This window comes from Lepidochelys kempii, chromosome 5, assembly GCF_965140265.1.
Source record: "Lepidochelys kempii isolate rLepKem1 chromosome 5, rLepKem1.hap2, whole genome shotgun sequence".
NCBI lineage: Eukaryota > Metazoa > Chordata > Testudines > Cheloniidae > Lepidochelys > Lepidochelys kempii.
In genome coordinates, this window is record NC_133260.1 from 60,960,864 (window position 1) to 60,986,598 (window position 25,735).

Genomic DNA, 25,735 nt, shown 5'->3' on the forward strand with positions numbered 1-25,735 from the left:
TATTACTAATAATTATTTGTATTACCACAGTGTTTAGGGGCCCTACTCTAAACATTATACTAGGTACTGTACGAACACACAACAAAAAGATGGTCTGTACCCCAAGGGGCTTATGATCTAAGCATAGATAAGACAAACAGATGGGAGAGTTCAAGTAAACAATGAGAGGTACAGGTCAGCATGGTAGGCAGTGGACTTTGCACATTAGCAGCCTAACTTAAATTTTTCATAGGCCTCACTGCAACGGAGAATTTTGGGGAAAGATTTTAAGGTAAATAATGAGGTAGGTTTGCGAATATTTAAAGAGGGCAGCTCCCAATTATATGGGGCAGCATGGGAGAAAACATGAACAAACAGGCAGTGGAACCTGGCATCATGGAATGATTGGAGGTGAGAGTTAACATGTCAACAGTGAATGAGAGAAAATAGGGTGGGGATAGGCCATGAGGGGCCGTTAAAGAGAATACAGGCAGCTTATGTTTGATTCAATAGAGAAGGGAAGCCAGTGAAGGGATTCAAAGAGAGGAACGACGTGGGTGAAGTGATGGGCTAGGAAAATCTTAGTATCCGCATTTTAAATGGATATGAGCAGGACATGATTGCATTTGTTCAGGCTAGAGAGTAGGGTGTTCCAGTAACTGAGACATGAGTGATAAGAGCTTGAAGGAGAGTTTTGACTGTGTGGATAGATGGGCCATATAGAAATACTATGCATAACAAATTGGTAAGATTTAGATGTAACCTGGATATGAAACCTAGAGAAAGGTTGGAGTCGAAGATGACACCCATGTTACAGGCCTGAATGACAGGAAGGGTGGTAGTGTTATCTACAATGATTGAGAAAGAAAGTAGGGGGAAAGGGAGATTAGAAGCTTTATTTTAGCCATGTTTAGCTTGAGCGGGCAGCTAGATATCCACAAGATCATCTCCAGGAGGCAGGTCATGGTTTTAGTTTGGACAGAATGGGACAGGTCTGGAGTTGAGAGGCAGATTTGTGAGTTTTCAGCATAAAGATAGTGGTTGAATTTGTGTTTGTGAATGAGATTACCCAGAGATAAAGTGCAGATGGAGAACAGAACAGAACCAAGGATGGAGCCCCCACATAAAGTTACAGGGTGGATGAGGATCCTCCCGAGGACATGCTGAAGGAGCGATTAGAGAACCAGGAGAGAAGAGAGTCACAGAAGCCAAGCAAGGACAAGATTTCAAGACTGTGTCAAAGGTAGCTGACAAGTCAAGGAGGACGAGGATGGAGTACTGGTTCTGAACTTTAGCTAGAAAGAGGGCATTAGAGATTTGGTAAGAACCATTTCAGTGAAATATAAGGGGCAGAAGCCAGATTGGAAAAGGTCTAGGACAGAACTGGAGGAGAGGCACTCCAGAAGGCAATTGTAGATAAGAGCATTCAATGAGTTTATAGATAGATGGGGAAGTAGTTATAGGCAAGTGGGGTTAAGGATATTGTGTTTGGAGTTTTTTTTGAGATGGGAGAGACTAAAGCATGCATGTATGCTGGAGTCATAGTTCAAGGCAACTACACTCATGTTTCTCTTCAGTGGTCCAGCAAGGACACCGTTCTCAGGCTGCCAGTTCCCCGGTCTGTCACCTTTCTTGGGTGGAGACCTCCCATCTCTCTCCCTTCTGACAAGGGTATCTCCAAGCTACACAGTTCCCTGCCTTCACTGTGTTGTTCCAGCACAGACAGGTTGTCCAAGGAATACCTATTTGTTTCTCTTCAGAGATGGTTAACGTGTAATTGCTACAGTTGTAAGTACCCCAGAGTTCTTTCTATGCAAGCCTACTTTAGAATAAAGGTAAAAAACTTTACAGATAGTGTACTGAAAACAAACAAGAAAAACCTTACATGTATGCTAATAAGCTTACCAGACATCTCAATCCTAACATGGATTCTGGCAGGAGCAATCCTTCAACCGCCTTCACTACCTAAAGGGATTCCTTGTGGTTACTAGTTCATCACAGCTGCAGCTCAGAACAAGTTCTTAGTCCAGTGGTTCTCAACCTGTGGTCTAATCAGCTCACATCTGTGGCCCAGGTGACATCCTCAGGGCCATACATGTAGTATATATATTTTGTGTGGATACGGCCCACATCAACACAGAGCTGCATATACTGCCCACGATGGTAAATAGGTTGAGACCCACTGCCTTAGTCTTATGAGACCTCAGTAGTCCCAGTGCTTCCAACCCTACCTTAAGGACTGGGGCCCTCCATGGACCAGGGTTCTTGTCCATTTGGTGGTTCAAGAAGGCCCATAGCCAGATTAAAACCAGGCTATTTATCCAAAAATCCTCTTTTTCTGTTGGTCCCTGGAGAATCCTGTCAGAATTAGTACATACACATAGCTCTGCAAGGGGGTGGCTTCAAAGAGATGATAACAGAAGGAAGCACATCCCCCCGCCCTCACTAGAGAAGGTACATACAATGCCACAATAACACATGCACAGTTGTTTTTTAATACAGTGTACCTCAAAGGTATTAACCTTAATTTGATCAGATTTAATTCATATAAAGTTAATCTTAATTCTGTAAGGTTTGTTTAGAATATTACAGGATATTGTCAGTCTGGCACAGTTTGAATTTGAAGACTGGTATAAGGCTAACAGGCTTATATACACAGATATGCTAAATCAGTATTTACTGATGATTGTAAAATTGCTCAGTTGTATTGGCATTTAAATGCCAGTGATAGACACCTTTGAAAATTCTAGCATCTAATGACAATTGGCTATATGTGGATAGACTCTGGTACCCCATGCAGAGCCTTATTGAAGTCAGGGCTATAGAATTTAGGTCCTGATCCTGCAGCAAGTTCCATGTCTGCAGAAGCAGACAAGGTTCTATTTGTGCTGGAATCCCTTGCAGGATTCTTGTTCCCTTGCACTCTTCTTGTTCTTCACTGATGACAGACTGCATCTGCTGGGATCATCTATCTCCTCGTTTGTGACAAAATCAAATCAGTGGATGTTAAGAATATGCTGTAACTTTTAATATTGAAAACTGTTTAGTTTCCTCTCCTCAGCTGTTCAACGGCCATGTTTCTGCTCCGTATAACAGGGTTGTAATCACCACCACATTAAACAATAAATATCCTGCCACCTAAACAGAGGCCGTTGAAGACACTGAATACCATTGACAAGACCGATTCAACATGTGACTACTTCAGTTATAGAACATCTTGCCGTCAACCAATTACCCAGATAGAGAACTCTTCACGCATTAGACGTCATTACCATCTACCTGCAGTATCAGCTGGTCATTTGTTTCCATTTTATAGGTACTTCTATTTATCACCAATGATCTTAAGTCCCATAGTTTCTGCATTAGCTGTAGTTGGTCAGTAGCGTCTTCAAATAAGGCAATATCATCTACATATTCAAGATCCTCAAATTTCACCCCTTCTACTCGGCCTCCATCAGCTTCGTTATCAGTTTATTAAAATACTAGATAATATGGGGGAGAGCGAGAGAACACGCATTCCTGGAATACTCCTGATTCTACTGAAAACCATTCTAATACAATCACTGACCCTCACACAACTAAATGTACCATGGTAGAGTTCCTCCAATAAGCATGCTACGTTGTCAGACATCCTATACTGACATAGCAGTACCCAGGGTGCATCATCTGATCGATGTACTGATTCAAAAAGTGGCTGCAAAAATCTCTGTAAACACAATGTTAACTTTCTTTTGCTGCTCCAGTCATTTTTCAGTGACATTCCACAAGGCAAATATAGCATGGATTTATTCCTTGGGGCATTCCGCACCAAAAATTAAAAATTCTGTGCACAATATTTTAAAATTCTGCAAAATTTTGCACTTTTTATTTGTCAAAATAACTCTACATAGTCATGCCAGTTTCAATTATTTTAGTAATTTATTTCAAAATACCTGTCAGCAAGTATGCCTGTAACAATACAGACACCCCCACAAATTCCCTGAGGAGCAGAGAGTTAAAGAAAACCCTATGACAAGCCAGTTCCTGTTTCTCTGCCCCGCCCCCACCCCCAACCCAGGGATCCAGAGTGAGAAAGATACTGATGCTCAGTCCCAGGCTTGCACAGAATTTCCTGCCTGCTGTCCTCTTCTTCCCTCAGGGCATGCTGGGAACTGCAGCTGCCAGGAACCCTCTAGCTCTCTCTCCTTCCTCCCAGCAGTTTTTTCTGTGTGAGCTGGGCTCTGATGGGTCCAGTGGCCCCTAGTGGCAGCTAGCAGCACAGCAGCCCATTTCTGGGGAGGGCAGAAATTCTGCACGCACATGTTAATTTCTGCAAAATTCTGCATTGTGCTGTGGCACAGAATTCCCCCAGGAGTAATGGATTGTAGATTAACCCGTACAGAGGCCATATTGGTTGTTTGTCATATTAGGGTTGAAACAATATTTCAATCTGTTCAGTAGTATGATCATAAACATCTTCCCTGGGACAGACAGCAGGGTTATTCCCCTATAATTTGCTCAAGTTTGAGCCTCTCCCTTTTTAAAGTAAGGGATGATGCAGCCCCTTTTCCAGTCTTCTGGAATGTTACCAGTTTCCCTAACTTTTAAAGAGATTATGAAGCCAGTGAACTAAATACAAACCTCCACTCTTTTTTAGCAGTTCTCCGGAAATTTTGTTGAGGTCAGATGCTTTAATTTCATAATTGTGTGACTGCAAATATCACTTCCTTTAATGTCACAGCCTGTTTTTTGCAAGGTTCATTTCTGGATTAAGTTTTAGTGTACATCTTGGAGGGGAGCTGTTGATTATTTAACAAAAATGTCCACACCAACTGTTATATTGTGCATCAATATCCTGGCAATATTTTCAATTTTTGTCCTTAATTCGCAGAAGTCACGGGAATGGACGGCCAGTTAGGACATTCAGAATCTCAAAGATGCGTTCCTGGTCATGTCTTGAAGGGTCTCTCAGTGCTCTGCATTATATTTTTCCACCATTGATTAGGGTCAGTCCAACAGGCCCTTCTAACTGCTCATTCAAGTTATTTCTTTTCTTCTGTTGTGCATTTCCTCTTCTCTTACATAAGAATGGCCATATTGGGTCAGACCAAAGGTCTCTTCGCTAACTCTCTTCTGATCTTCCAGTACATCCATTCTACACTGCATCTTTTTTTTTTTCTTTCCCATAGTTTGGTATCATCTGTAATCCAACACTGCTTTTTAATGCTCCTTAGTCCTAGTCATTCTCTAGCAGTCTCTGAAATAAAATCCCAAAATGAGGTCCACTATTCCTCTGTAGTAGACCACTAGTCATCCAATATAGAATATTTATTGGAAGTTGCTACTGCATAATTCTTATCAATCGTTTTGTCAGGAAGCTTATCAGCACTGAAGCATTTTGATGCAGTAGGTACCAGTCTCTGAAACTTGGTTCAGTGGAACATCATTGTTACTATTAGTAGTCAATCAGATTCTGGAGCTAGATCAGCACTTCTAAATATACTTACATCCAGGATGAGTTTAATTGGGTTTCTGAACTAGAACATGATCTAAGGTTGCATTGTTGCCAGACAGATATCAAAATGTACATTTATGGCAATTCCTGTGGCAGAACCAGGTAGCATTAAAAATAGTCCATGTGTTGAAGCAAATTCTAATGGACACGCACTATTATCTGATTTCTCTTACAATAAGATGTGTGGCCCCAGTACCAATTCAAATCTAGTTGTCTAATGACCAGTTCTTGTTTGTATTTCCTAAAATACAATATGATGTTGAAATGAAGTGCTTGATAAGTCTTCTAGCGTGGCATAAGAAGCATCTTTTACATCAGGCTTTACAGCAGTGGCTTTCATTCTGAAGACCAGTGATAATCTGAAACATTTGCTGTTCTAGAGAGAGTTGGCTGTCATGTAATGCTAGTTCCTCACTTCTACCTGACGTAAAATAAATGTTTTCCTAATATGCAACTATTGTAGATGCCATGGCATTTTTATGTTGTTGTGAAGAGGAGAGAAGTGGTCCATAAGACAACCTTTCTATTAAAATAGGGTTTATGCTAGGAAAAAGTTTTACCACACTTCATAGGAATCCTGGCAGTATTTTCCATTTTTGTCCTTAATTGACAGAAGTCATGGGAATGAATGTTCCGCTAGGACATTCAAAGTCTCAAAGATGCAATGCTGATCAAGTCTTTGAGGTTTCCTGAGGGATTTCTAACCAATTATTCCCTATCCCCAAATATTTTTCTCATGGATGCCAGGAAAATTACTATAAATGAGCTACGCAGTGGGGAAAGTGCAGTTTTCCCATGCTTGAGGGGTGGCCCAGACACATCAGCAGTCCTGTGTTGCTGTGCGACAGCATGAGAGTGTCTAGCTGATGCTGTCTGAGAACTTGGACAATATGAGAAGAGCTCTGAGCAGCCGTTCCGATAGGGAAATGGGTACAAACAGGACAGGTAAAACTGGGGAGAAAAGGGTCTTTTCTACAGCTGCCCCTGAGCTTTACCTTATTTAAAATATCCTCCTCTCATTGCCTTTAATAGGGCTAAAGCCAAGTTTCCTTCAGTAAAGGTGGTTGTGATTTCCCTACACTTTTTTTCATGTGGAAGTGTGGTTGCCCTGAGTAAAGAAGGCTGCCAACTCATTGTTTGTGGTGCGACTGAAACTAGGCTGCCCTCAATTCAGGGGCGGCCATCTTCCCTAGTTAGGATAAGGTAGTGTGGAGATCAGGAAGAGGCTAAGAGAGTGCGGAGGAAGCAGAGAGTGAAAATAGTAAGGGTGGATCTTGTAAAGGACAAGGAGGGAAATAACGGGGGCAACGAGGGGGTAGACACTGTGGAATATGAAGTGGGGAGGAAAAACTGGGTTGTGTAAGGAGAGAGATGTAGAAAGCAAAGAAGCAGGATAGTGCTCCTGGTGGAATTCTGCACCAAAAAATTAAAAATTCTGCACACAATATTTTAAAATTCTGCAAATTTTATTTGTTAAAATAATGCAGTATAATCCTGCTGGTTTCAATAATTCTGGTAATTTGTTTAAACTACAATACAATGGATGAAGAATGGGAGTGGGGAGCATTGGAGGAAATCCCCAACCCCCTTCTGTCTAATAGTAATGGAGCTAGTATTGACCCTTTAGTCAACAAATATATGCAGTCATACGCTCAGTGTTACATCATAGGCAACTGAAGTACAAGTGAGGGCTGGGGACTCAAACTTGCAATTTATATTGGCTACTAACAATCTCCAGAAAGGTCAGTAGCAAACAGTTCATGGAGCACATTTTGATTAAAAAAAAATTCAGTCCAAAAATATAAACCAGTTCTAATCAGTAAAGCACCATAAGCATTTATACGGCCACACTGTCCTTTACGATCAAGATCCTTTACACCACTCTGGCAATGTAAAGGAGCCTTAAAATTTTAACACTTTTTTATACTCCTTGGGAATTCACTAAGAACACTGGGAACAATTAACTAAGAAGGCAGGCTGTTACATTCTGCTCTGCCTGAGGGGACAGGGGCTGCCTCACGCCTACTTCCCCAGAAACACCCCAAAGCCCTGCCCGTCCATGCTGAGGGCGCCACAATAGCAAGCAAGAGGGACAGAGTATCTGTCTCTCTCTCACACATGACTTCCCTGCCTTCAGAAGTCATTTTTCTGCGGGGAAGCAAAGAAATCTGCGGGGGTCATGAATTCTGCGCATGCGCAGTGACACAGAATTTCCCTCCCGAGTAATGATAGCAATAAAGTATGGGGATGGACAGGGAAAGGATGGCAGCTACTCCACTCTAGGGCTTAGGAATGTTTTTTAAGTTCTCTCTCAGAAGCTAGCAGGGATACTCACATTTCACATGTGCTTGTCACATTAGATTTTGAGCATGAAAATAATCAGACTTAGGGTACAGGTGGCTTCCATCTAAAGATTAAAAAACTTGATGGGAAATGAAAACAAATCCCAGATTTTAATTCATCTTTCTTGACATGTGACTCATGATTTTAGACTATTGGGGATTGGCTGTAGTGCATCCATGCAGATGGCTCCCTCTCTGTGAGCACAGGGTCTTGATAAGTCTCTTAATGCTGGAAATCCTCATCCTTTCCCATCTCCACACCCTGGTTAAAATACATTGAAAACAGGGTGAGCAGCTCTCACCAACCAATTGAGCAGGAGCAGCTGCAAGGAAGTGCTCCTTGCATAAGCCAGGGAATGGAGAAGGAGCTTTCCCTGCTTTTAGCAGAAGAGGGGGAGCCACTCCCTCTCTTTAATCTCTGTGTGGCTCCCCTCAGATTCTTCCCCCTGAGGTAATAGTGTAAAGCAGGGGTGGGCAAAACATGGCCCATGCGCTGGATCTGGCCTGTCTAACATTTCTGTCCGGCCTGCCATGACTAACATTTCCATCTGGCCTCTTCTGCCCCCTTGCGATCTCTGATTCCGGGCTGCTAAAAGTCCCACGGTGCAGCCTGCACCTTGCACCCCCTCCCACACCCCAACCCCCTGCCCTAGGTCAGAACCCCCTCCTGCATCAAAACCCCCTCCCAGAGCCCACACCCCTCACCCTCTCCTGCACGCCAACACTCTGCACCAGCCTGGAGCACCTCCTCCATTAATATAGTAGAAATATGCAGCCCATGACAACTTATCAAAATACGTGGAGTGGCCCCCCTGCGAAAATTATTGTCCACCCCAGCATAAAGGGAACTCTGTCAGGGATATTTCAGGAAGATCTCTTGCACATCATACCTCTCCATGAGGCTTCTGTAGGTAAGGACACACCCCCCCCCCCCCCCCAAAAGGACAACTAAACCACCAAAACGGCAGGAAGAGACAAGGTGAAAATATCAGAAGGGTAGCTATATTAGTCTGTATCCACAAAAACAGTGAGGCGTCCAGTGGCACCTTTAGAGACTAACAGGTTTATTTGGGCATAAGCTTTCATGGGTAAAAAAAATCCACTACTTCAGATGCATGGAGTGACCATTACAGATGCAGGCATAAATATAGTGGCACATGAAGAGAAGGGAGTTACCTTACAAGTGGAGAACCAGTGTTGACAAGGCCAATTCAGTCAGGGTGGATGTCCACTCCCAATAATTCAGCAGGAGGTGTCAATACCAAGAGAGGGAAAATTGCTTTTGTAGTGAGCCAGCCACTCCCAGTCCCTATTCAAGTCAAATTAATGGTGTTAAGTTTGCAAATGAATTGTAGCATTGCAGTTTCTCTTTGAAGTCTGTTTTTGAAGTTTTTTGTTAAAGGATGGCTACTTTTAAATCTGTTATTGAATGTTCGGGGAGATTGAAGGGTTCTCCTACTGGCTTTTGTATGTTACCATTCCTGATGTCTGATTTGTGTTCATTTATTCTTTTATGTAGAGACTGTCTGGTTTGGCCAATGTACATGGCAGAGGGGCATTGCTGGTACATGATGGCATATATCACATTATTAGATGTGCAGATGAATGAGCCCCTAATAGTGTGGCCGATGTGGTTGGGTCTCCTGATGGTGTCCCAAGAGTAGATGTGGGAACAGGGTAGGCAACAGGGTTTGTTACAGGGATTGGTTCCTGGGTAGTGTTTCTGTGGTGAATATTTGCTTCAGGTTTGGGGGCTGTCTGTAATCGAGGACTGGACTGCCTCCCAACGTCTGAGAGAGTGAGGGATCGTTTTCCAGGATAGGTTGAAGATCGCTGATGTGCTGGAGAGGTTTTTAGTTGGGGGCTGTACGTGATGGCCAGTGGTGTTCTGTTATTTTCCTTGTTGGGCCTGTCCTGTAGTAGGTGATGTCTGGGTATCCGTCACACTCTGTCAGTCTGTTTCCTCACTTCCCCCGGTGGGTATTGTAGTTAATAATTCTTGATAAAGATCTTGTAGATCTTTGCCTCTGTCCGAGGGATTGGAGCAAATGCGGTTGTATCTTAGGGCTTGGCTGTAGACAATGGATCATGTGATTGTCCTGGATGGAAGCTAAGGCAACACAGAAGTAAAGGTGGCATGGTATAATATTGCCATCCTTGCTTCTGCTGGTGGGGCACTGCCTTCAGAACTGAGCACCGGGCCAAAAGCTCTGCTCTCTGGCCACCCAACTCTGAAGGCAGCACAGAAGGGTGGCAATACCACAACCCCCCTAAAATAACCTTGCAGCCCCCTGCAACTCTCTTTTGGGTCAGGACCCCCAATTTGAGAAAAGCTGGTCTCCCCCATTAAATCCCTATTGTATAGGGTAAAAGCACACAAAAGACCAGATTTCATGGTGGGACACTAGATTTCACGGTCCGTGATGTGTTTTTCATGGCTGTGAATTTGGTAGGGCCCTATCCATAAAGGATAAAGTGATGCAAAACTGCATTTTGGTCTTGTTACCACCACTAGTTCACATTGACACAATATATCTTCCAAAGAACACTAAGTATGATTCCCACCTTTTTAGTTTTACCCATAATCATTCCCTAGTAATGTCCAATATTGCTGAATATTGCCCTTAGGCACAGTTTTGGGGTTTTTTTGGTGTTGCGGGCGGGGAGGGAGACATGCATGTCCACCACCTTTTCTTGGTAAAACTGTAGTGAGTGTGGTTAGATTCAGTAGATTCTAATCCCCTTCAGTATTTGTCCTCACCCTGAGAGTTCCAGCAAGCATACCAATGTGGATGGATTTTTAATTACGTGGAACCTATTGAGTAGGAATTGGTGACAAAGGGTTTATTAAGCTATAGGTTATGTACAGAGCACCTTTGTGTCTTTCTATTAGATGTCCACAACCAGTGCTATCTCCTTTAGAAGTACCATCTGTGCTCTTGCACTGATGCATTTTACCAGTAACCCTGCTGTTCTGAGAAATTGATTAGGATCACACAGTTTCACTTAATGTATGCAGTAAGCAGTGTTTCAATACAAGAGGACCACAACTCCTGATCTGAACCTGAAAAGACAGACATTTAGAAAAGAGGGAGGATCTTTACATACAGAAAGAGGAGGTGAGGCCAACGGAGGGGAAAAGGATGTGGAAAGGAGTACTAGTCTAAAATTGTTTCCCCCTAATATTGGTATCCACTAAACTTACACAATTAGAAATGTCTAGACTTTCAGAGTTTAGGGATGAACTATGCTGTGCTTTTAGTATGCTAAAAATTTAGACAGTTTTGTTAGCTGGTGGTACCGGTATTTATGGCTTCAAATAAGAAACTAGCATGGGGTGCCTTTATTTGTACATCCAAACAGATTATTCATAAAGGTGATTTGACAGAGTTGTTGCATTTTCTCTGAGTTCACAGAATGTTCACAGTCAGGAAATCTATTTTTACAGTGTATTGTAAAACATCATATACGAATACTAAGGCTAAGTTGATACTGAGACAAAAGACACAGGAGCAAAATCTAGAGAGGCAAATTAATATCATGATTGTTCTTTTGTCTGGGATTATTTTATTCTGGAAGAGCTTGAGGATACTATGTCATTAGAAGAAAGCAAAACTACCATGTCCAGTGACTTTGCGCAATTCTGATGTTAAAATATTAGGAAAGGAGAACTTTGGAGTAGAAAGAAAAATTGTTCGAAATGTTACTTAAAGATGTACTGTGGTATTTGAATGAGAGAGCTTGAAGTTAATTTTATATTTGATCTTCATTTGCCATTTGTCTGTACAAAAAAAATCTTTTGAGGCTAACAGTTAATTTGCTTTCTAGGAAAGTGGATACTAACTAAGGACTACATAATTAATAGTGTTGAAAGTGGCAGATGGCTTGATGAAACAACTTACGAATGGGGATATAAAATTGAAAAAGGCTCCCATTATTCACCTCAAATGCAATCTGCACCTAAAAGATGGCGCGAAGAACTAACATGCTCTGGTGCTTTAGGGGCCTTCCACAGATGGAAAGTTATCCTCCTTGTGAAAGAAGGTGATAAACGAAGGGATTCTATCACAAGGTAGGATGATACTACTTAAAGTTGAAATAATGAATGATAAAGTAGTTGATATAGCTGAATTACATTGTTGTTCTCCCTCTCCCATCCCAATTAATTTGGTCCGCAACAACTCCCAGTGCTTTAGTCTGCATGGCATACTGTTCCACATATTTATAATAGTTGGAACAGTAAAAATTGCTGGTTTTTCTCTTCTAGTTTAGTTTCTTTTTACTTAGTACTATTACCACATTGTTAACTATAGCACTTATGGTTTTATGCATATTTTAAATTAATAGCCTAGGAAGACTTCCTCTGCCCCTGACCCTGATTTGTTCTTAGCTCATATGCTCAGAGTTCATGCATTCTTTTATTTTTCTGTGGTACTGAAATGAAATGTCCAGAATCATATTTCATTTGTGTAATGAAGCTTTCTTTGAGTTGTATGTTACAGTCTACTATGTATCTAGCATTTTGTTAACTTTGATAAATGTTTAGATATGAAAATACCATTAAACTGTTCCATTACTAACTGTTCCATTATTATTATTTTTAAAATAAGGGCATCTTGGTCTAGTTCCACGTTTTTCCCCTCACTATTTTTGGACCCCTCCTCCCCCAAAACTGTAATGCCTAAATGCTCATGTTGAACTTGGAGAGGCGGGATGTGTGATAAAAGGGCAAGGAATACAGTTAGATCTGTGGTGATCTTAGTCTATTGTGAAACTACCCCCCTTTTCTCTGGGATGGTAACTTGTCTTTTATTATATGAGAGTGGCAATCCTAGAGGAAAACAAGACTGTCTCATAGGTAAGAGTGAAATAATATGGTAAGTATGGTTCGACATATTGTAAAGCCACATTCTGACTGACTTGGGCCTTTTTTGTGTCACAGTCATGCAGCAGCTCCCTAGTGGTACACTGCTGCAGCCTCAGAACTGAAAAAACACAAAAACTTACTTGCATCATGGTAAATAGGGAAGATTCAAAAGGAAGGGGACAGAGATGATAAAGGAGTGGATGGGAGGAGAAGGGACTGAAGGAAAAAATGAGTTTAAAAGTGCTCCGTTGGCCTTTTGGGATCTCTAGCCACTTCTATCCCACTTTCTGTTTTAAAACAAACCTGGTCTTCTTTAATATTTTAAGACCTAGTTCTGAGATGCTGTCATAAATATAAAGGAAAGAGTAGCATAAAATCCCTCCTTGGCAGGTGTACTGAAGTGCCTTACCTGGAAGGGGTTAAATAGTTCAATAACCTAGTTGGCACCTGACCGGAAGGACCAATGAGAAAAGCAGATACTTTCAAATCTGTGGGTGGGGAGGATTTGTTTTTTGTTCTCTTTGTTGTTCCCTCTCTGGATGGAGGGAGAGACCAAGCAGGTACAACATCTTCTGAAAACATACTTGGAATGATCCATCTAAAATTACAGAAATTGTAAGGAAGGCAAGGAAATGCATTGGGTTATCTTTTGTTTTGGCTTGTGAGTTTTCCTATGCTACAAAGGTAGTTTTATTCCTGTTTTTGTCACTGTGAAGCTGAGTCCAGAGGGGAGTCCTCTGTGTTTTAAATCTTTTTATTACTCAGTAAAGTTACCTTCCATCCTGATTTTGCAGGTGTGATTCTTTTACTTTATAATAAAGTTCTTCTTTTAAGAACCTGATTGATTTTCAGTGTTCTAAAGACAAGGGTCTGGTCTGTGCTCACATTGCTAACCAATTAGTTGGTATATATTATTCTCAAACCTCCCCAGGAAAGGGGGTAGAGGGGCTTGAGGAGATATTTTGGGGGGAAATAGGGATTCCAAGTGACCCTTCCCTGAATTTTTGTGTAAAACACTTGGTGGTGGCAGCAATACCGTCCAGGGACAAGGAAAGCAATTTGTGCCTTGGGGAAGTTTTAACCTAAGCCTGTAGAATATAAGCTATGGGGGTCTTTCATGCGGGTCCCCACATCTGTACACCAGAGTTCAGAGTGGGGGGGAAACCCTGACAGATGCATATGTTTTAATAAAGTGAACTGAAAGTGGCCATTGGACCACATCCTGCTGCTGACAGGGCAGGTAGGCTTCTGAAGGATAGGAGTGAGTGAGAAGGATCTTAACACTTAAAAGTTATGATAAAGTTTCTAGTAAAATATAGGGCATAATACCTGCTCCTCATGTTTATTAAAGTATTTTTTTAAATTAAAAAAACCTCATTCCAATATCTAGTTAAGTCATTAGTGCATCAGGTGATTATTGTTGCACTACTTGGGTGGTTGAAGGAATTCTGCCTTCAGCCTCATGCCCCACAACTAATGATATATGTTAAAAGCTTTATGATCTGTACCTTCTTGTGACTTATTGCTATGTTATCAGGGTCTGCTAAAGACTCTCCGTTCCTTACACCAAGCAAGTTTGAGCTCAAGCATCTATTAGGTAGTCAACAAAGGCTCTGAGATTAAAGCCCCATTACACTAGGCCTAGGTGTAGACATGGTCCTGGCTTGAAAAGCTTATATTCTAAAAAGACAAACAATATAAAAGGGTTGTGGAGGAGATGCTATGCAATATTATATGCACATATACCTGTCATATTTGATTTTTTTTTTTTTCTCCAGGCTTAGGAGTAAGGAAGCAGGAAGAAATTAAGAGTAGGTCAGTACTCTTGTTGCAATTACAACACTTGGGCAGGCAGGGGGAAAGCAAATATGACTCGTATATGAGCATATAGAAAGAATCCTTGTAGGGATTTAAAGGAAGATAGGGTAATAGTCTGACATATCAGTTTGGAGAGTGATCACGGCTGCAGCTTTCATCCAAGTTATTTTCTAAAGCAGATTGAAATCCAACTTAATTTTATATTTGTAATCCATTGTCATTTAACAGCAGGTTCCTCTGTCAGATTAATCTCTATAGATCAAACAGTAGAGATCTGAAAATCCCAGCTCCTGCTCATATGAGACCAATGTAATTCCCCTGAAGACAAAACCAAATTTTTTCATTCTTATATGGCCTAAGCTCCTTACAGGTCTCATGTAGCTCTCTAAAACTACCTCAAGACAGGCTGTAATAACCACTAGTATTTTCTCCTCGAGGTCTTTTGATCCTCATATCAACATTAACCTAGGTTACTGCTAGACTGAAACTTCCTTTTCTTTTTCCTTGTAAGTAGGTAGTCAGCCTGCATCCAGAAATTGTGGGCTATGACCTCATTCCAAAAGAGAGAGAACCATTAACATCTAGTTTATTAAGTTGTATATGGTTTCTCCTTTCTTGGCAGGGGGAAACTGAGCTGTCCTGTGCCCTTCTCAAGCAAAATATGTTAAGTATTGCTTTAATGGCAGAGGATATAAACAAGCCAATTTCCTTCTTGTCAGGGAAAGTAAACAACCACTATTCCTGACCTGTGGCTTTACCATTCCACTACAAGTTATCATTGTTCCACTTCCTCTTTCTTTGTTGCTGTCCCAGCGAGACACAGCTGACTACCTCTCCTTTTAGCTTGCCAACTAAGGTGCTCTTTACAAAATGAGACAAGTTTTCTTCCCTCATCCTCAGTGTCTGGGTACATACATCCTGCAGCATTTCTGAAAGACATTCTGTTCTCTCGCTGGAATCTTAACCTGGTTCTGCAAATCCCTATTTGTTAAGAATGAAAATAACCTTTAATAGCAACTACATCAGCAAGACAAATGAACTGGGAGTTGTGTGCATCGGGGAATCTGTATTTTTTCCCAAGACATTACCATACAACAATCTGGGCATCCCTTTACTTATGCATAAAAGCACTGCAAGGCAGATATTTTGCTTTCTGAAAACATAGCTTTCAGTCAAGTGTCCTACAGGTGCCAGTAACTTTTAAAAAGGATTGATCTCTCTCTATCAGCTGTACATAACACTACTATTTGTTTGTTTTGTTCTCTTCTGCTTTTCTTCAATTATGACTAACTTAGCTTGTGTGCGAGAGAGAGCGAGATAAAAGTAGGTGATCTTTTCTTAGAAGTATAAATTGCAGCAGTATACCTTTTGAAGTTGTGTATGGGGAAACAATTACAGGTAGCAGGCCAGAAACATTAACTGAGCTGTCTGGGTATTACATTAGGTGTGACTAACTGTACTGCTGTGGAGTCATTCCTGCAGTGTAGGTATATCTTATGAAAGTTCCAATTTACAGGTAAGGAAAACAATTCCCCATTTTCAGTAAATCCCTCTTTATTTAGATAAAGATCCACTAATTCTCTTGAGCTGTATTGCAATAAACCATAGTTACTGTAATACTAACTTTGATCTTTATAAAAATGCACTTGTAGAAGCTTCCTAAAAGATGAAGAAAATTAGTATTCTCTTCTAAACTGAGAAGATAGTTCTATCTAGTTGGGTTACGTACTTATCTCAGGGCTCTGAAGTGCTCAGTTAGCCTGCTAAGGAAGGAAGTGTGACTTCATACCTGCCCATTTTCTGTTAATTTTGGGTGCATTGTAGCTTGTGAGCATTAAAAAATACTTTTAAAACAAATTTAAACTATTATTATTTATTTATTTAAGAGTTCTAGAAGCTGGAAAGGCAATTATATATCCACCACAAAAGGAAGTGAGAGCTGTTACTCATGTATTCACTGATAATAAAAGTGTCAGCATAGAGAGAGAGAAACATCTCTTTGAGGCTCCATATTATCCTGTGCAATACATAGGGGATTATCTTTTTGAGGTAAGTAAAATAAATATTTTTAACTGAAATTAATGCTTCATTAATAGTGGATTGTCAAAGTTGCAGTATGTTCTAATCAATAAACAAAAGCGAAAGGGATGCTGTCAACTTTTTTTAAAATGCACTAGTGTGTTTTTGTTTTTGATCACCTTTTAAATAGCATGTGCTAACTTTTGGGGGGGTTTTTAAGTGTCCTTGAGAAGATTGTGTGTAGCCAGGTTTTCTGTTCTGCTTTTGGTTGGGTCTGATAGCAGCACCACCAAGCACCCTCTTTCTCTGTGCACACACCTGCCTACTATCTCTTCAGTTGCTGCTTATTCACTGCTGTTACTTCTAAACATACTGTTAGAGCTACAGGTATACACTTTGAGCAGTTCATGAAAGCGATGCAACTGACAAAACAGTGAAACTAGCTATTCATAAAATGCCAAATGAAAACTATTTTTTCCCCTGTAATTGTTTTTCTAGTATCTAAGTACAAAAATATCAAATGGAAGTGGATTTTTTTCAAGTCTGACAATGTCTACTTAACTGCATTAAAACTGTACCTTCACGCTTCAAACATCAGTTTAGTAATTTACCTTCCCCACCCCCATGCATGAACTTATACTTACCCTGCATTTTCGTCCAGATCATATAACATTTTAGCATAATTTGTAAAGATTCAGAAACTTATTAAAGCAAAGGCAGATTGCCAGTGTTAATTTGGACCAGTGCCTAGTAATATTGTAGCAGTTATGAAACTGAAAAGGGACTCAAAATTTGTAGTTTCACAACTTCGTGTCTTGCTTTTCACTCAGCACTTTGCAAAGCTAAGTCTTTAGTACAGTTTTAGGAAAAAAAAAAGTGATGAATGTTCTACAATACTATGTGAAAGACCTGGGGCCGTGTCTGCACTACAGGAACTATATAATATGTTGGTATAACATGGTAGCGTAGACACAGCCTACAGCAAAAGAAAGGATTTTTCCATTATTGTAGGAGTATCACCTCCTTGAACAACAGTACTTAGGCTGGCAGAAGCATTTGGGGGTTAATTTAGTATGGCTACAGTGCTTAGGGGTATGGATTTTTCACACCTCTGAGTACCACAGCTCTTTTGACATACATTTTAATTATAGAGTAGGCCTTAGTCTGCTCTCAGTTTCTGCTCTGTAACCTTGGCCTAGGAATGTTTTCTAGAAAAGAAGTGAACATGGTACATTTGAATCTTGCTCCCATTGAGGCCAATGGTAGAACTCCCCTTTAATTTTGTTGTAGCTGGATACAGCCTGGACTCCTGCAGGGAGTGTTCCATGCTGACTTGGATTGATTCTGTAGTCCAATTAGGATCTGCCTTATTTGTCCCAAGGAGGAGTTAGTTATCCAGTCCTTTTAGGCCAGGGAAAATTGTGGCCGCAGCATGAGGCTTAGAGGAAGATGATATGTAAGGAAGAAAGGATGCAGAATATTTCCATGCTAGGAATCTAATGTGGTATTTATATGCAACCTTACAATGATAAACCAGCATGCTACAGAGAGAGATTTTATTAAGAGAACTTTCAAGTATCTAAGTGGTTATAAACTGTGACATATTTAGACTTTTGGCACCTTAGAGACTAACAAGGTGCCACAAGTCTTCCTTTTCTTTTTGCAGATACAGACTAACACGACTGCTACTCTGAAACCTATACTTAGATTTTGTCTGTTAGATCACAAATAAATAGAGGACTGGTGTAGGGAACAGACTCAGTTTAAAGGCCTTGTAAAGGAGAATTCTTTTTTAGTAGCCTATTCATATTCACTCTTTCAGAATAGCAGTGCCTGTTGGAGCACCCTTGCCCCCCTCCGGCATCTCCCCTCTCTGTCGCTGAACATTTTGATGGCAAGGCTATAAAAGGGGGTGCTGTACTTCAGGGGCTTCTGTTACTTCTAACTGTGACAGCAGATTGATCAGGAAACTCACTGGATCTTTCGGACCTGGCTTCATTGGAACGGGTTGGTCTCAGTACCACCTTAGCTATCTAGTTATCCAATCAGTCTAGTTAAGTTAGATCAACCAGTTAGATCAACTGGAACTGGCGTTCTTTGAGAATACTGCTGCATATTTACATTTTCCACCCTCCTTCCACAAATGAAGTGAAGACTCGGAGGAAGAGGGGATGTGAGGAGGTCATAGAAGGAACGGAGATTGCTGGAGCACAGCACTCCCTTCTATAGCCTCAGCCTTAGAACATTCAGGAACAGTGAGTGGTGAGGGAAGGGCATAAGAGCTACTAAAAGGTTCTGTGCATCCTAGGAGTGTGCATGTGAAGAAGTCACATTAAAGAACTCCACTTACAGGCAAGTGACCTTCATTTTATCATCTTGTTTTTGGCTGAATCTTATCCTTCTTAAAACAGTGTATCACTAAAATTACTTGGTTTCATTTTGACATTGTAATGCCATCTCCACACACTTGAACTGAAATCATTTGGCTTGAACTTGACATTGTGACAGCTGTACACTTACACTAATCTTATTTTGCACTGTGGTCTGAAGTCATACTATGGTTTTCAGAATTTTGCATTAAAGCTTCCTATGGGATGGTCATTATGAACTCAGTTTCCTCTATTGCTTGGCACTGTGGCAAATCAGCAAAGTTCATAAACACGTGCTTGATGAAGAGCACATAAGCCAATAAGACTTCTCTCATGCTTAAAGTTAAGCACACATTTGAGTGCTTTGCTGAAGTAGCGGGGATGGTATCTCCAGAACACCCCTTCATGGCAGGGCATGGCCCTGTAGGCACCCCACCTTCAATGTCCAGTAACTTTCCACCACCAGAAGTATCTAAAACAAGAATCCCCTTCTGGAGTCTAACATATTAACTCTTTCCACATAGTTTCCAGTGACCCTGCAGACCCAAACCCTTCCCTTTTGGCTAAGGGAATATACAACTTTCCTTCCAGGGCTTGTGTTGTGCTTCTCCCTCTCTCTTTAAATTGCTCTGCACTGGTTCCACCTCAGCTGGCAACAGTCTTTCAAGAAACAGAACTAAAAACAAAACCTTCATAATAGTTCTTCCTCCATGCATCTCTGCTGGGGTTCAGTCTTCCTGCCTCCCTCCACAGCGTGGAGGCCAGGTCACACCACTGTAGTCCTTTCTCACCATGTGTCTCACAGACTCCTGCAGGAACCTTCTTGCTCTCTGAATCTCTTTCTCTGATGAGGGAAGACACCTTATTTACTACTTTCTTTCCCCAGACGTTGTCCTGGTTGGCTGAAAGGAAGGGGAGCCTTGCCCCACCCAAACCACGAGGTCCCAGTCTCTTAAAGATACAGTTACCTGGGTTTCCCTAGGCTCTTAACTATTCGCCCAAGACCACTTACTCTTCCTCAGCATCTGCTCCAGAGCTCCTGTAACAGAATTTGGCTGGCCACAGTCCCCAGTACCTCTTAAACAGGGCAGACCACTTTGTTACAGCAGGATTGGTGCTGGAGTGCTCAGCACCTTGCAGGACTGAGCCCTAGTTTATTACTCCTTCAGAGCTAATGTCAAATTCAAATAGTGATCAAATAACAAGGAATGTGGCCAGATCTACAGAATAGGGGATTCTATCTTGAAAAGCAGTGACTCTGAAAAGAATGTAGGGGTCATAATAGACATGCAACTCAGCATGAACTTCCAGTGTGATATTGTGACAAAAAGGGCTAATATGGATGTATAAGTAGGGGAGGTGATTTTTACCTCTTGATGTGGCATTGGTGACACCTATACTGTAAAATTGCCTCCAGTTCTCACATCCCTGTTTTTAAAAAATGATATTGATAGTTTGGAAAGGGAACAAAAGAATATCACAAAAACTTTTGAGGGCTGGGAAAAATTCCTGACAGTGAGAGACTTAAAGATCTTAGTCTGTTCAGTTTATCCAAAAAAAAAAGAGATGATTTGATTATAGTGTATAAGTACCTTCATAGGGAGAAAATATTGGGTCTAAAAGTCTCTAATTTAGTGGAGAAACGCATAAAAGAACCTATGACTGGAAACTAGAATTTGTCTGGCTTCAATCAGAAATTGGGCATAAATTTTGAACAGTAAGGGTGATTGGATTAATGATTAAACGATTGGTTAAAATTAATAATTAACATTTGGTTAAAATCATGCACTGAATCTTTATGAAATGTATTTTCCCTATATTATACAGTATCTAATTAATTAAATTTGTAATTATTTTATAACAACAATGGACTAAATTGTAGCTTTGCCAAAAGACCTGTGTATGGAACAGTGTGTAGTTAGACTGTGATTCTACTAAGAGAAGAGTTTAAGACCTAAAAGGACTGGCTGACTTGGAGTACCGGTTAATAAGATATGGAACCTATGTTACACTAATAAAAATGATACCAACAGGATCTTGAAAGAGGGACAAGGCAAAATGCCACGTTTATTGTAAATACAACAAAACATTACTATATGCAATTTCTATATAGATCCATTCACACACACACACAGACATTCACACCGGTTCTGCAAAGAGGTTGTTCTGGTTACCAGCCTAGACGTTGCTCGTGCCAAGTCATTGGCCAGGTGGCATGGACACGAGAGTGGAGCTGAGTCTTTGTCAGATGCGCATCCGATGCTCCTGGAGGGTGGTTGCAGAACCAGACTCAAAGAACACAGTCCCTGGGTCCAATTTTTATAGGTGTCTGGTTCAATACAAGTCTATGGAAGTTGCTTCATCATGCCGAATTTACAATTGAGATGACCATCAATCAGCAGATAGTACATCCATGACAGCTAGGTGTTATCTTCTTGTTCTTCCTTGATGCATTTTGGGTGGATTCCGGTTTGCCCTCTGGGAGTCATCTGGTTATCTCCACCCTGCATATTCTTCGGCCCATCAATACCAAGGTTGTAATTCTTAGGATTAGGCTGGCACCATTTACTAACCAATTATTTCCCTGCTTCAGGCTTTCAATTCCATGCACTCATCATTCATTCTTTTACTTAACAATACAGTCTCATGACTCTTTTGGTTTTAACAAGTTTCATCCCACTATTTTTCCTTCTTTGGATACAAAGATTTACATAGGCATGACAAGGGGCCCCATGGGGGAAGAGGGTCAGGGTGTTGCTTCAAAGAACAGCATTGGTTTCTCAAAGTTCTTATCATTTTCCAGCACAGACTCTTCGTGCTGTACCGGCCATTCTTATTATCTCCTTGCATAGTTTATTAGCTCACTCCTTGTACCAGCCTGAAATAATTAGCACTTTGGCCTTGCATTTGTTACAGAATGAAATTCAACAGCGTGGAACTGATGTTCATAACTTTTTGCAATACCTATACCTTTTATCTATCTTTATTTCTACTACTACATAATTATAATTCTATCATACTTAACTTTGAGGGTGACCCAACACCTTTAAACTGTAGGTTGCCAGTTGAGCTTCGTCACTGGTAGTCAGCCACTGGAAGGGATTGACATCTGATCATATTTTGTTGCCCTTTATGAAATTGGGGCTTTTCTAGACAAGGAGTTATTCCAGAATAACAATTCCTGATTAACTCCCTGTGTGAACACTCTTATTTTGGAATAAGAGTTCCTTAACCCCTGGATTAAGCTAATTCAAAATAAGAGCGTCCACAGAGAATTAATCAGGAATAATTATCTTTTAATTTCACCCCCTATTTTAGTCCAAAATAATTTTATAAACTTTATAAAAAATATATGCAAAAATATCTATAGAGGAGAAAAAAGGTGTAAGTAGAGTTGTTCTAGACAGCTGTCTCTGTATATACAAGTTTTAAATCTTTTGACCTTCACAGAATGAAATACAAAATATTACTGAAGATAACCAGATGAACCATCTTTTAGCTGAACAAGAAGCCAGAGATACAATGTCTGACATGCAACTTGTTGAAATGAAAAATGCATTAATAAAGCATATATATTTTGCTCAGGTAAGGAAAAAACCAGGACTGTACAAACTTTTAATTATAAAAATGTAATAAAATTCTCACTAGGTATATTTGCCCTTCAAACACAAATGTAACAAAGATAACATTAGATTTCTTAACATCTGCATAAATTGTAACAATATATTGTAATTTGTAAAGTTTACAAATTCTATACTGTATTTAGTACAATACTATCTTTTTATTACCAAACTAAGGTCCATTCTATTATTAGGTGATAGTTTTATATGTGTTTAGTGAAAAAAATGATGGACTAAATGAAATATCAGTGGTAATACCATAGATAGCTAATTGGTCATTTTATTGCATTTTGGTTTTTAACTGTCTCACAAAACAGTGGACTGGCTTTTAGTCTTTCAGTGTCTGAACTTTAAATAGCTATATTTATATGTTCTTCTCAAAACCAAAGATATCCCTAAACGAGCAACGTTTTGCTGAGCATTATGAAACATTCCACACAGCAATAAGAATTCATGTTAGGGAGAATAGAACTTAATGCATTCTACCATTTTAATAATATCACAGATTTAATCATGAAGTGCATTAGGAAGTGAGGGCATTATTTCATATTTAGAAAAATGAATAACTAATTGTCTTGAATCAGTACAGAATATATTACCAGCATAATATACTGATTGTTATTTAGTAGTTCTTATGTGAGCCCTAATACAGCAAACACGTTTGTAAACTTAGACTTATGAATATATGGGTCTTCAGGAGCAGGTCCATGATATTTATTAATACTTGTTGTATTATTATGCAGTGAGGTATGTTGTCAATTTAGGGTTGCCACACTCACAAAAGCAAGGAATAAAAATTTAACCCTCTAACAGTAAATATCCAATGCTCTTCTACCCACAGGCACGTGATTTATTAACTACCATACATCACAGACCATTCACTGCAACCGTACCGCTGCCCCCATCTTTTCCTTCCTCGTACACACCTCTTTACCCGACTATTTTTTCCCTCCAGTGCTAGTAGTTGTGGATGTTCGGTGGATACCTGGTTATGATAGGAGAGGATAGTTTACTAAAGGGTTATGCACAATGATGAGTGTGTGCCCAAGAGGATTATTGAAGGCTGGCATTCCCAGGGGGGCATGCTTTTTTTTTAAAGGTGCAGTTTTTTGTAATGTATCTTAATAGGACCATAGTGGTGACCCCTACCTGGATGTAAAAATGATTTTACATTTATATTTAGTTCCTTTTGTTTCATAGGCTCCCAAAGCACTTTATGTCATAAACACCAGTGTATATACAACATCTCACCATTGGAAAAACAGAAAAGAAAAGAAAATAAAGAGTATGCTTAAGTGCAAATTAGGTATCTTAAACTGACCCTGTCTTCACATAGCAACAGTTTAAAACAAAAAGTGAAGAATAATGCATTAATTCTAGTTGCAGGACAATTTAAATTTGAAGAATGAAATTGCCCAGATTATTGTTGACGCAGGGCATCTCTTGTAGAAGCCTACTCTTGTTAAAAGTTTCATAAGTAGTATACCTTCGGTTTCTATAAAATGAGAACTAATTAGATCTCCATGTTAAATTTGCCTTTATTTTTTAACCACTGGTTAAATATGTTTTAACATTGATGTATGTTTTGCTGGTCATTAAATGTAGTATTTTGTCAGTATCCAACCTAAGGGTTTTCATGAATGCCCTTGATTTACTTCTATTTTACAGACTGTGAAACAGAAGTCTACTCAAATAGACCAACTGAGTGGATGTGGTACAGAAGTAAGTACCTGTAATTCTTGATTTCTGAAGGTGTAACATATAGTTCAGCACTTATCCAATCATCTTCCCTGAATTGAGGGATCTGTTTTTTGGAGCAGGTTTTTCAGTTGATAATTTTTCACCTCTCCCAGAAAGGAACTTGACAGTTGCAGGCATTGGAAATCACTGTGGTTTCCATTGTGGGTGTGATTATGTGAGGCACCCCATGGCTTTAGAAATTTTATTCTGTGGAAGTTTTCTACCAAGCTCTCAGAAGGCACACCCGAAAGAGTGACGACTTCCTACAATATATACCCTTAGGCTATGTCTACATTTACAGTGACATGAACAGTATGTTCTGTATAACCCCAGCACAGGTATAAATAAAGTGTAGACAGTGAGACGCTGCTTAGGCGAGTAAAGACACACCAGAACCTGAGGGTATATACCCTACATGACTTCCTACATGCCCTACAGTTTTTAGCAGTGTAGCATCCTGCTGCTGGAGCAGTTCTTTGTGGTGGGTGAAGGTTCTGGCTGCTACCCACTGCTTTCCCCCCATCAGAGCCTTTCACTGCCATGTGTGGCTACACACTGCAGTGTGGACACTGCCTGCGCTTCACTGCAGCATGTAACTATGCATACCCTACGTGCCAGTGTAGATGAGACCTCAGAGTAAGTACAGTAAATTGCTGGGGCTTAAATAATAATATACTATGACTCAATCGCCTGAGATGATAAGCATATCCTGCAAGGTACTGAGTGCTTTTAGTGGGAGTTCAAATAGTAGCGGTTAGGAGCAGTGAGGTCCTTGCAGAAGACATTCAGCATATCAGTGGATTGCACTATAAATTAGTAATTACTTTAAATTAGAACTGTTGTTTTCTATATCTTAAAACAATTTCTTACCTTGTTATATGATGAACAAAAGTATATACATACTTTTTGGCCAAAGAAATTTTGTATAAAGATTCATAAATGTTTCCCTTTTGTATCTAAAGGGACTAAACTTTTAGTTGGTTCTCATTTTTCTTTTAAGAAAGAACTATGTTTATAAATCTTTTATTTAGCCATTCCTTCTATGCAGTTATTCACAAATATTTGCCATTCCTAGGTTAAAACTATTGACCTCTCCAGAGGTATATTGTGTATACTTGAAGGACTAGTAGAAGGACATTTCTTTACTGATGTAATCACAGAACTTGCTGCTACTCAAAAATACTCCATCCCTCCTGTGCAACTTCTTCATTCTCTTCTAGAGCATATGCTACAGGTGAGAACTAAAGGCTTGGTCTTTCGCAGTATTAAATCAGGGGAGGGAATGTAAAAAACATGGTCTTAATCAGATACCAACAATATATTTTAAAAAAAGAGTGTCTTCATCCATGATTTCTTTAACCAATGTTCCCTTAACCACTACTTCATCAGAATATACTGTGAATATATTGTTGAAAGAGTCAGATCCCAGCATACCATGCAAGACAGAAAATTATTCATTCAGATTGAGCAAATAAATATAGTCTTTT

At 40.1% G+C, this 25,735-nt stretch overlaps 1 protein-coding gene across 6 annotated transcripts in view; it reads left to right on the forward strand.

Annotated features, from left to right (window-relative positions):
• SLF1 (SMC5-SMC6 complex localization factor 1) overlaps positions 1-25,735 on the forward strand; it is a 74,870-nt gene that overhangs the window by 2,279 nt on the left and 46,856 nt on the right. For all 6 annotated transcript variants that reach the window (XR_012158967.1, XR_012158968.1, XM_073344508.1 and 3 more), the window contains 5 exons: positions 11,644-11,887; positions 16,387-16,549; positions 22,339-22,473; positions 24,177-24,230; positions 25,324-25,482. Coding sequence is in view for 4 of the 6 variants with exons in the window: in XM_073344508.1 (XP_073200609.1) it covers positions 11,644-11,887; positions 16,387-16,549; positions 22,339-22,473; positions 24,177-24,230; positions 25,324-25,482 (755 nt within the window). In the remaining 2 variants the exon portion in view is untranslated. The remainder of the gene's footprint in view (positions 1-11,643; positions 11,888-16,386; positions 16,550-22,338; positions 22,474-24,176; positions 24,231-25,323; positions 25,483-25,735) is intronic.